General features: G+C 43.8%; 1 protein-coding gene across 2 annotated transcripts in view; it reads left to right on the plus strand.

Moving 5' to 3' along the window:
* The window catches only part of EGF (epidermal growth factor), a 109,409-nt gene extending 106,668 nt beyond the window's left edge, over positions 1–2,741 (plus strand). For both annotated transcript variants that reach the window (XR_014711241.1, XM_084625645.1), the window contains one exon: positions 1,942–2,741. Coding sequence is in view for 1 of the 2 variants with exons in the window: in XM_084625645.1 (XP_084481771.1) it covers positions 1,942–1,985 (44 nt within the window). In the remaining variant the exon portion in view is untranslated. The remainder of the gene's footprint in view (positions 1–1,941) is intronic.
* Positions 2,742–12,372: the final 9,631 nt, after the last annotated feature.

The raw sequence follows: 12,372 nt of genomic DNA on the forward strand, positions 1-12,372 counted from the left end.
CTCCCAGGCGATCCTGCCCATCAGTTCCCTGAGGTTGTCAAAGCCTGCTTTTCTGAAGTCCAGGGTCCATATTCTGCTGCTCTTCTTTCTTCCTTGTGTCAGGATCCTGAACGTGACCATCTCATGGTCACTGCCTCCCAGGTTCCCATCCACTTTTGCTTCCCCTACTAATTCTTCCCGGTTTGTGAGCAGCAGGTCAAGAAGAGCTCTGCCCCTAGTTGGTTCCTCCAGCACTTGCACCAGGAAATTGTCCCCTACACTTTCCAAAAACTTCCTGGATTGTCTGTGCACTGCTGTATTGCTCTCCCAGCAGAAATCAGGGTGATTGAAGTCTCCCATGAGAACCAGGGCTTGCGATCTAGTAACTTCCGTGAGTTGCCAGAAGAAAGCCTCGTCCACCTCATCCCCCTGGTCCGGTGGTCTATAGCAGACTCCCACCACGACATCACCCTTGTTGCTCACACTTCTAAACTTAATCCAGAGACTCTCAGGTTTTTCTGCAGGTTCCTACTGGAGCTCTGAGCAGTCATACTGCTCTCTTGCATACAATGAAACTCCCCCACCTTTTCTGTCCTGCCTGTCCTTCTTGAACAGTTTATATCCATCTATGACAGTACTCTAGTCATGTGAGTTATCCCACCAAGTCTCTGTTATTCCAATCACATCATAATTCCTTGACTGTGCCAGGACTTCCAGTTCTCCCTGCTTGTTTCCCAGGCTTCTAGAATTTGTGTATAGGCACTTGAGAGAACTTGCTGTTTGTCCTGCTTTCTTAGTATGAGGCAGGAGCCCTCCCCTCTCGCGCTCTCCTGCTCGTGCTTCCTCCCGGTATCCCACTTACCTCAGGAATTTGGTCTCCTTCCCCCGGTGAATGTAGTTTAAAGCCCACCTCACTAGGTTAGCCAGCCTGCTTGCGAAGATGCTTTTCCCTCTCTTCGTTAGGTGGAGCCCGTCTCTGCCTAGCACTCCTCCTTCTTGGAACACCATCCCATGGTCAAAGACTCCAAAGCCTTCTCTCTGACACCACCTGTGTAGCCATTCGTTGACTTCCACGATTCGACGGTCTCTACCCAGGCCTTTTCCTCCCACGGGGAGGATGGACGAGAACACCACTTGTATTATATATGCATCAATGCATTATAATGCCGTATTGCCGTATAGAAGCACCATGACTCTTTCACTTACTTCCCCATTGTTTCAGTGGGATCAGTTATAATAATTTCTGCTTTGCCGCTAATATGTGAACACTTGTTGGCTCCAAAACTCACTCTGTCTCCTTTTTAACATTAGTGTAGTTTGCAGATTGATATAACCGAGTAGGGCCCCTGTGAGGGCCCAGTGGATATAGGAGAGAAACAACACAAATCTCAACACAGAGTTGGACATGGTGCTCTTCTGCACTCTCTTTTATGATGAACAGAGGGGCTTTTAGGGCCCCAGCTGATCTAGGAATGCAGACAATGCTACCTCTGGGTGGCATCATTCCACCTCCATACACCAATAGTTCATGGGTTTTCTGAGGGATTCAGGTGCTGGAGATTGGGGAGGAGTAGGCCAGAAGCTGAGCAGAGGGGAAGGCCACTTTCCACAGCACTGTTCCAAGCATCCCAGTGGAAATTTAGGGCCAGATTGTAATACCCTTACTCATATTGAATACCACTGTGTGCTACACATGTTCCCATTGATTTCAGGCTCATTAATGAACGTGAGTCAGATTCTGATACCCTTACTCATGCTGAATATTACCTTAATCCATCACTGCTCCCATTGATTTCAATAGATATAGACATGGTCATGAAATCACTTAAAATTAGCAATGGGTTAAGCCGCACAGTTGATCCAAATCTTTGCCCAAAACGCACATCAGACCAAAATGGAAACTTTAGAGTTTCATAGAGGTTTAACTGTTTTTAAAATTGTTTCATTTTCCGTCCTCTCCAGGTTTTGTCCGCAGATGGGCACAACGTGAGGCGAGCCTTGACTGAGCATGGGGTGAAGGCTGTGCACTGAGTTTTGTTAAACAAATAAGGAATCTGTCTGATGCTTCCAACTGAGATTTTAAGAAACCTAATTTTTCTTTTAAAAATATAATTGTAAATATATAATTTTACTTCCTGGTATCATCTGGCACTACAAAGAGAAGCAAGGATAAGCTATTTACAACTGTAGCTGTTGCAGCATTACCAATTCCCTGGATGCAGGGAAGATCAGAAGAATTAGGAGAGCCTGATAGCTCTGAGTGAGATTTCTAGTCCAGGTTCTGATCCTCTGAGGTCCAGAATACTTACAACTCAGTTATTTTTGGTGGTGCTCAGCAGAATAGAGCTCCAGTTTTGCAGATCCAAGAAATTTGGCTAAGATTCAAATAGGCATCAGAACATGTGATTTCTTATCTGAACTAAGCATTTGAAGGTTCATTCTAAAAGCGTTGGTGAGACCACTGGAGTTTGGTTTTTCAAAACTCTCAATCTACTCTCTAGGTCTCTAAGTGTTTGAGTTCACAAATGGGGGCATGGATCAGTGTTTAAGTCAGGCTCCCTATCAGTGCCTGGCCCAGACTGGGGAAGCTAATGATCAAATCAGAGGAACAAATTTGGTGATGAATCCTGGTCACATGCCATCTGGGTCACATTGCGTATACACTAAGAAGTTCACAAACCTTCCTTCCTGTACTTTAAACTAGGGTTGTCAAGCAATAAAAATATTAATCACACTGTTAAACAATAATAGAATACCATTTATTTAAATATTTTGGATGTTTTCTACATTTTCAAATATATTGATTTCAATTACAACACAATACAAAGTGTACAGTGCTCAATTTATTTTTTATTACAAATATTTGTACTGTAAAAACAAAATAAATAGTATTTTTTCAATTCACCTAATACAAGTACTGTAGTGCAATCTCTTTATCATGAAAGTTGAACTTACAAATGTAGAATTATGTACAAAAAAAAGCCTGCATTCAAAAATAAAACTATTTAAAACTTTAGAGCATACAAGTCCAATTAGTCCAACTTCTTGTTCAGCTAATTGCTCAAACAAACAAGTTTGTTTACATTTGCAGAAGATAATGCTGCCTGCTGCTTGTTTACAATGTCCCCTGAAGAACAGGTGTTTTCATGGCACTGTTGTAGCTAGGGTCTCAAGATATTTACATGCCAGATTCACTAAAGATTAATTTGTCCCTTCATGCTTCAACCACCATTCCAGAGGCCATGCATCCATACTGATGACTGGTTCTGTTTGATAACCACCCAAAGCAGTATAGACAGACACATGTTCATTTTCATCATCAAGAGTCAGATGCCACCAGCAGAAGGTTGATTTTCTTTTTTGGTGATTTGGGTTTTGTAGTTTCAGCATTGGAGTGTTGCTCTTTTAAGACTTCTGAAAGCATGCTCCACACCTCGTCCCTCTTAGATTTTGGAAGGCACTTCAGATTCTTAAACCTTGGGTCAAGTGCTGTAGCTATCTTTAGAAATTTCACACTGGTATCTTCTTTGCATTTTGTTAAATTTGCAGTGAAAGTGTTCTTAAAACTAACAACATGTGCTGGGTCATCATCCGAGACTGCTATAACATGAAATATATGGCAGAATACAGGTAAAACAGAGCAGGAGACATACAATTCTCCAACAAGGAGTTCAGTCACAAATTTAATTAACACAGTATTTTTTAACAAGCATCATCAGCATGGAAGCATGTCCTCTGGAACGATGGCCGAAGCATGAAGAAGCATATGAATCTTTAGTGCATCTGGCACATAAATATCTTGCGACACCAGCTACAACAGTGCCATGTGAACACCTGTTCTCACTTTCAGGGGACATTGTAATTAAGAAGTAGGCAGCATTGTCTCCCGTAAATGTAAACAAACTTATTTCTCTTAGTGATTGGCTGAACAAGAAGTAGGACTGAGTGGACTTGGTAGGCTCTGAAGTTTTACATTGTTTTGTTTTTGAGTGCAATTATGTAACATAAAACTACATTTGTAAGTTACACTTTCACAATGACGAGATTGCACTACAGTACTTGTATGAGGTGAATTGAAAAATACTATTTCTTTTGTTTTTCTTTTTTACAGTGCAACTATTTGTAATAAAAATAATATAAAGTGAGGACTATACACTTTGTATTCTGTGTTGTAATTGAAATAGATATATTTGAAAATGTAGAAAAACCTCCAAAATATTTAATACATTTCACTTCATCTTCTATTGTTTAACAGTGTGATTAATCTCAATTTTTTAATCATCATTAATCGTGTGAGTTAACTGCGATTGATCGACAGCCCTACTTTAAATCCATATTTTTTGTCTAGGAAGAGTAATAAAGAAGCATCTTTGTGGGTAAAGAATGTTTTAAAATGTATCCTGTAACCTCAAGGCCTGTGAAACTCATATGTGAGACAGGTGGAGCTGTATCTTGTCATGTGACCTTGTCATGTGACCTTAGCTTGATTACCTTACTCCACTGCTACCTCTAGCTATCTAAATCATGTATGCAGATGAACATTACACTAGCTATAATCTCAAACACTTGGGAACTATGAAACACCTTCAATTTGGGGTAGAGAGAGAGAGGAAATAATTTCTTTAGCTCTCAGTTCTTATAGCCAGATATCGTAGTCTGTTTTGATTCCACGTGCTAAGGTAAAACCTGACACTATCCTGAAACTGAACTGTGGTGGGTGCACTGGAGGTGTTAGCTACAAACCCATCACCAGCCTTCCACCCTGCAACCCTGCCAGCCAACCGTCTACACTACCGAGCCCCAGCCACCTCTCATCTAGCCCACAGTACCCCAAAACTTATCATTGTTTCTTCTTGTGACCCAAATCTCACAAGCTTTTCTATCAGCAATGATTGCAGAATATAGTGAGTCACAGGATGATTTTCTATGTATTTTGCTGGTCACACAGCAGAAATGATGCAGAACCACTGATCTAGTTGGTAAAGCAAAGGCATAGGGAGGCTGAAGAGGTTTTACAAACCGACATGTTTGTTAATTCTAACATTGTTCTTACTTGTCTTCCTCCAATGTTTATATTAATAAAAAGATTTTTGCCTCAGGCTCCATCTTGGGAATATCAGAAAATGATCACAAGAACTCCTGGGTTGTTTCATGGTGAAATTGTATTTGTGATCTGTCAATAAATCTGTGCTACTATCGGGGATAGATACAGAGGGATCATTATGCAAGTCATAAAAGTGCCAAAAAAAAAATCAAGGTCCCATTTCCATTAGAGATGCAGAAACAAACTACTTTAGGTGTCTATCAGATGCATTGGCTATTGATGCACAATACCAGGCACCATGAATCATGTCTCTATCTGGAAGAAGAGAGCATGGCAGTGAGATGGGACAGTGTTCTTCTCATGTGTCTGACCATGATTGCCTCCAGATTCACTCATGAATCTTGCATGACCACACAGCCTTCAGAGTTGCCCTCCTTGATCACTCTGTGACCCTGAGTGCCTTTCAATTGTTCCAGCTTGACCCATGCATAATCTCATGATGTCCTCACTTGCTATGCATGATGTCATGTGACCCTAGTGTCCTGATATACTGGCTCATTGACCCTTCTCTGACCCAGATTACCTCTAAATTTTCCTCGACCCTCAGCTTCCCACCTTGTTCTTTATGACCATATGCGAACCCACTGCTAGCAGAGTTGCACTCATTGACCTGTCTCTGACCCTGATTGCCTCCAAATTCATTCTCATTAACCTCTCATGAACCCACAGCCTTCAGACTACCCATACTTGACCACCATATGACCCTGAGTGCCTTTAAATTGTTCCAGCTTGACCCATACATGACCCCCACTACATACCCATTTGCAAAGCATGACCTCATGTGAACCCAGTGTGTTGACTTACCCTCTCATTGACCCTTCTGTGAGTTGGAATGACTCCAGATTTTACTCATTGACCCCTGCATGACCCCACAGTCTCCCCAGCTTGTTATACATGACCCCCCCCCCACATGAACCCATTGCCTGCAGAGTTGCTCTCATTGCCCCCATGCTGAGCCTGATTGCCTCAAAATTAATTCTCATTAACCTTACATGACCCCCACAACCTTCAGACTTGCACTCCTTGACCACGCTGTGACCTTAATTGCCTTTAAATTGTTCCAGATTGACCCATGCATACCCCCACTACATATGCACTTGCAATGCATGACCTCATCTGACCCCCAGGGTGTTGATTCACCCTCTCATTGACCGTTCTGTGACCCTCTTGCCTTTAAATTGTTCCAGATTGACCCATGCATAACCCCACTACATACTCACTTGCAATGCATGACCTCATATGAACCCCCCCAGTGTCTTGATATACGCTCTCAGAGACCCTTCTATGACCCTTATTGCCTGCAAGGTTTCCTCATTGACCCCTGCATGACCCCCCTCAACCTCCCACCTTGTTCTTTATGAATATGTGAAGCCACTGCCTGCAGAGTTGCACTCATTGACCTGTCTCTGCCCCTGATTGCCTCCAAATTCATTCTCATTAACCTCGCATGACCCCCACAGCCTTCAGACTTGCCCTCCTTAGTCACTCTGTGACCCTGATTGCCCCCAAATTTATCTTCATTGACCTTGAATAACCCCACAGCCTTCAGCCTTGCACTCCTTGACCACTCTGTGACCCTGATTGCCTTTAAATTGTTCCAGATTGACCCATGCATACCCCCACTACATATGCACTTGTAATGCATGACCTCATCTGACCCCCAGGGTGTTGATTCACCCTCTCATTGACCGTTCTGTGACCCTCTGGCCTTTAAATTGTTCCAGATTGACCCATGCATAACCCCACTACATACACACTTGTAATGCATGTCCTATGTGTCCCCCAGTGTCTTGATATACACTCTCAGTGACCCTTCTATCACCCTGATTGCCTGCAAAGTTTCCTCATTGACTCCTGCATGACCCCCTCAGCCTCCCAGTTTCTTATTCCTGGCCCCATGTGAACCCACTGCCTGGAGAGTTGCACTCATTGACCTGTCGCTGACCCTGATTGTCTCCAAATTCATTCACATTAACCTCACATGACCCCCACAGCCTTCAGACTTGCCCTACTTAATCACTCTGTGACCCTGATTGCCCCCAAATTTACCCTCATTGACCTTGAATAACCCCACAGCCTTCAGACTGGCACTCCGTGACCACTCTGTGACCTTAATTGCCTTTAAATTGTTCCAGATTGACCCATGCATATCCCCACTACATATGCACTTGCAATGCATGACCTCATCTGACCCCCAGCGTGTTGATTCACCCTCTCATTGACCGTTCTGTGACCCGCTTGCCTTTAAATTGTTCCAGGTTGACCCATGCATAACCCCACTACATACTCACTTGCAATGCATGACCTTATGTGACCCCCAGAGTCTTGATATATGCTCTCAGTGACCCTTCTATGACCCTTATTGCCTGCAAGGTTTCCTCATTGAACCCTGCATGACCCCTCAACCTTCCACTTTGTTCTTTATGACCATATGTGAACCCACTGCCTGCAGAGTTGCACTCATTGACCTGTCTCTGCCCCTGATTGCCTCCAAATTCATTCTCATTAACCTCGCTTGACCCCCACAGCCTTCAGACTTGCCCGCCTTAACATACTCTGTGACCCTGATTGCCCCCAAATTTATCCTCATTGACCTTGAATAACCCCACAGCCTTCAGACTTGCACTCCTTGACCACTCTGTGACTCTGATTGCCTTTAAATTGTTCCAGATTGACCCAGGTATAATCCCACTACATATGCACTTGCAATGCATGACCTTATCTGACCACCAATGTGTTGATTCACCCTCTCATTGACCGTTCTGTGACCCTCTTGCCTTTAAATTGTTCCAGATTGACCCATGCATAACCCCACTACATACTCACTTGCAATGCATGACCTCATATGAACCCCCCAGTGTCTTGATATACGCTCTCAGAGACCCTTCTATGACCCTTATTGCCTGCAAGGTTTCCTCATTGACCCCTGCATGACCCCCTCAACCTCCCACCTTGTTCTTTATGAGCACATGTGAAGTCACTGCCTGCAGAGTTGCACTCATTGACCTGTCTCTGACCCTAATTGCCTCCAAATTCATTCTCATTAACCTTGCATGACCCCCACAGCCTTCAGACTTGCCCTCCTTAACCACTCTGTGACCCTGATTTCCGCCAATTTTATCCTCATTGAATAACCCCACTGCTTTCAGGCTTGCCCTCCTTCACCACTCTGTGACACTGATTAACTCCAAGTTTTGCCTGATTGACCCCTCCTCATCAACTCTCTGTCTCCTCAGCTGCAACCCATGACCTAGTGTGACCCCACAGCCTTGATATTCCCCCCCCCATCACCCCTCTGTGTCCCTGATTGCCTCCAAATATGTTGTCATTGATGAAAGAATGACCTCCTAGCTCCAGTCTTGCTCTCCATAATCCCTTGTGAACCCACTGCCTGCAGGATTGCTCTCATTGACCCCTTTTGACCCTGAGGGCATCATATCAAGGGGGTGTGGTTTACACTAAGTTATTGTGCTCAAGGGTGTGGGGTCATGCATTTGAGCATGGATTTGGACCAGTCTGGGTCACAGAGGAGTCAACGCGTGGCATAGCAAGGCTGGTGGTCCAAATGAACTCATGGATTGCAAGGGAGGATATAGTCAGGTTAGGCAAGGGTCAGGCATGAAAAACTTGGATGCAGCCTGGGTCACTTAGAGCAAATTTTCAGGCAGTGGGTTCACATGGGGTCATGAAGATCAAGGCTGGAGGTAGTGGAGGTGATTGAGGGGGTCAATAAGGAATAATTTGGAGGCAATCAGCCTCGCAAAGGGGTCAATGAGAGCAACACCTCAGGTATTGGGTCACAGGGGGTCATAGAGAGCAAGGCTGGAGGTAGTGGGGTCATGCAGGAGTCAACATTGTTACTTTTTTTTCTACTTAGGGGAAGTCTGTGCTGCATCATGTTAGGGAAAGATGACTCCTCCAAAAGCTAGAGTGGCACAAATGAGTACCAAATATGTGGTATAACATAACCCCCCGCCCCCAAGTTACGAGTTTTTACTTGCATAATTCAAGCACTCGGGACTTAGGAAATGTCAGAAATAAGTTAGCTCATCCAACCTTAATTTAGCCCTTTTGTGCATATGCATTATGATAGGATCTTCAGTTATATGCTTACAAACAATTTTTCCTTCCACCGGTCCCCGTGCTCCATTCAGTATACAGGACTGATTTCACTGAGTTGCATCAACAGTGAATTTGGTGCATAGGACCCAGGTTTTTAAACATATTTAGTTGTTGCTGCACTCAGCATTGCAAACTTAACTGATGTAGAAGCTTAAATCTAATTTTCAAAAGGGATTTTGGAGTTTAGGAGCAAAAATCCCATCTATAGTCAGAGGAATTTTGGCTCCTAATTGCCTTGACACCTTTTGAAAATGAGAGTTAGGCTCCTAAATCAGTTAGCATTGCAGTGCTGATTGCAGCAACACCTAAATACCTTTAAAAATCTGGGTCCAAGTGTTTGAGTAGTATTCTACTTGCAATGTATAAACTGTGTATGTATCAGCTGGAAGTGACAGAGGAGGAAAAAAACCTGGGTGTATTGGCTGATCGCAGGATGACTATGTGCCGCCAATGTTATACAGCCATGAAAAAGGCTTTGGATTTGATAGCTGCTTTCAACTACCTGAAAGGGGGTTCCAAAGAGGATGGCTCTAGACTGTTCTCAATGGTAGCAGATGACAGAACGAGGAGTAATGGTCTCAAGTTGCAGTGGGCGAGGTTTAGATTGGATATTAGGAAAAACTTTTTCACTAAGAGGGTGGTGAAACACTGGAATGCGTTACCTAGGGAGGTGGTAGAATCTCCTTCCTTAGAGGTTTTTAAGGTCAGGCTTGGCAAAGCCCTGGCTGGGATGATTTAACTGGGAATTGGTCCTGCTTTGAGCAGGGGGTTGGACTAGATGACCTTCTGGGGTCCCTTCCAACCCTGATATTCTATGATTCTATGATTCTATGAAGGCTAATGCAGCCTGAGGCTGCATCAGGCAAGGTATTTCCACAAGAGACAGGGAAGTGTTAGTACCATTATACACAACATGGGTGAGACCTTATCTGGAATACTGCGTGCAATTTTGGTCTCCTATGTTTAAGAAACTGGAACAGGTACAGAGAAGGGCTATTAGGATGATCCGAGGAATGGAAAACCTATCTTATGAGAGGAGATTCAAAGAGCTTGGCTTGTTTAGCCTAACCAAAAGAAGGCTCAGGGGAGATATGATTGCTCTCTATAAATACATTAGAGGGATAAAGACCAGGGAGGTAGAGGAATTACTTAAGTTATGCACCAATGTGGACACAAGAACAAGTGGATATAAACTGGCCATCAACAAGTTTAGGCTTGAAATTAGATGAAGGTTTCTAACCATCAGAGGAGTGAAGTTCTGGAACAGCCTTCCAAAGGGAATGGGGCAGGGGAGAAACCTAACTGGCTACAAGACTGATCTTGATAAGTTTATGGAAAGGATGCTACGATGAGACTGCCTAGAAGAGGCACCGACTTTCTAATGTGCCAGGGGTGCTCCTGTCCCAGGCCCTGTCCCCATTCACCCCCTGCCTCTTCCCACGCCTACTGCACCTCTTCCTGCCCCCTCCCTCGAGCATGCCCCACCCTCACTCCGCCACCCCTCCCCCCAGCACTTCCTACAAGCCACAGAACAGCTGATTGTGATGGGCGGGAGGTGGAGTGGGAGGTGCTCCAGGGCTGGAGCATCCAGAGCGTTGGCTCCTATACTGCCTGCAATGGCACGTAGGCAATCTACGACTTCTAGCAGAAAATATCTCCAATGGATGGGGATGGGACACTAGATGGGGAGGGCTCTAAGTTCCTAAAGAGAATTCTTTGCCAGGTGTCTGGCCGGTGGGTCTTGACCACATCACCATATTTTGGGTTGAGAAGGAATTTTCCCCTGGTCCAGCTTGGCAGATACCCCGGACTTCCTCTGCAGCATGAGTCACTTAAAGTTACAGAGAATCCACCATTTACACTAGTTTAAACCTCTAAGTCTCTAAACCATGATTTGAGGACTTCAGTAACTCAGTCAGAGGGTAGGAGGGGTGGATGAACTTCTGTGGCCTGCAATGTGCAGGAGGTCAGACTAGATGATCATGATGATCTCGTCTTACCTTAAAGTCTATGAGATGCACTTGAACTGAACCTTGGATCTGAAACTTCAGGAGAGTTCTAATCTGGACAGGAACCTCATGGCTTGGGTCTACTTCTCAAACTTTTATACTTTCACAAAATCAGCGTAATTCAGGAAACTATAAAGTAATGACTGGTGCTGTGTTTTTTGCCCTGTTGTTTTCACTTTTATAAAGTTCTCTGTTAGGAGGACTCAGAATAATGGAAGATCTACTCTATATAGCATAGCCCCAATCCTACACTCTTTTGAACTACATACTGAGACAAAACTTCCATTAAAGTCAATGGACTCTTCCCTGAATAAAATCTGCAGGATCACCCTATGTGTAAGTTGCAACATCCACACACTATGGCATTAGGATAGGATGGAGTTTCAGCTCTAACTGTGAATTTCCTGACTTCTGCCTGAAACCAGATGCTTAATACTGTTCTATCAGAGTTTTAGGGGTAAATACAGCAATATTTTATTTAATAAATCTGTCCTTTCAAATGAATCTAATGGGAACTGTAAAGTAATAATTCGCAATATTGATATTTCAGTGCCCCAACACAGTATATTAAAACAATAGGAATACCTTGCACATGACACAGTTGAGGTGCAAATCCACATGCTACTGCCCTCTATAAATATGTACGAGATGTGGACATAGGCCATTTTTTCAGGATGACATTTAAGGGCCAAGTGTAATCTCTAATGGGACCACCTTACGGATGTTTGTTTCTCATGGCCCCAAAAATATATATGTAAACATTCTTGTGAGATTCTGTCATCATTTGTACCATTGCATTATGTGTAACTCTAGCCCCCTCATAACACGAATGAACTTCTGAGGCTTTTCAGACTTACACTACATGGAGCCAGCAGAGCTCTCTGAGGTGTCGCTTCAATGAAATGTCAAGGAAAATACTGTCAGTTTCACAACCTTTCAAGGAATGAAAGTGAAATAATGTACTTGGAGATATCTAGTGGGAGACCGTTATGAAAGGAGAATTCCTCCCCTGCTCGGAGGACTGATTTGGCCCCACATAGTAGGAGTAACAGTAAGGTTAAGTGTCTAACTCAAGGTCATATTCCAAGTCCATGACAGTCAAGAATATATGCTAGATGATGCCTCAATTGTAATTCCTCTGGTCTAACCACTAGGTCA

The sequence above is a fragment of the Lepidochelys olivacea genome (assembly GCF_965140295.1).
Source record: "Lepidochelys olivacea isolate rLepOli2 genome assembly, chromosome: 4".
In the NCBI taxonomy this organism is placed as follows: domain Eukaryota; kingdom Metazoa; phylum Chordata; order Testudines; family Cheloniidae; genus Lepidochelys; species Lepidochelys olivacea.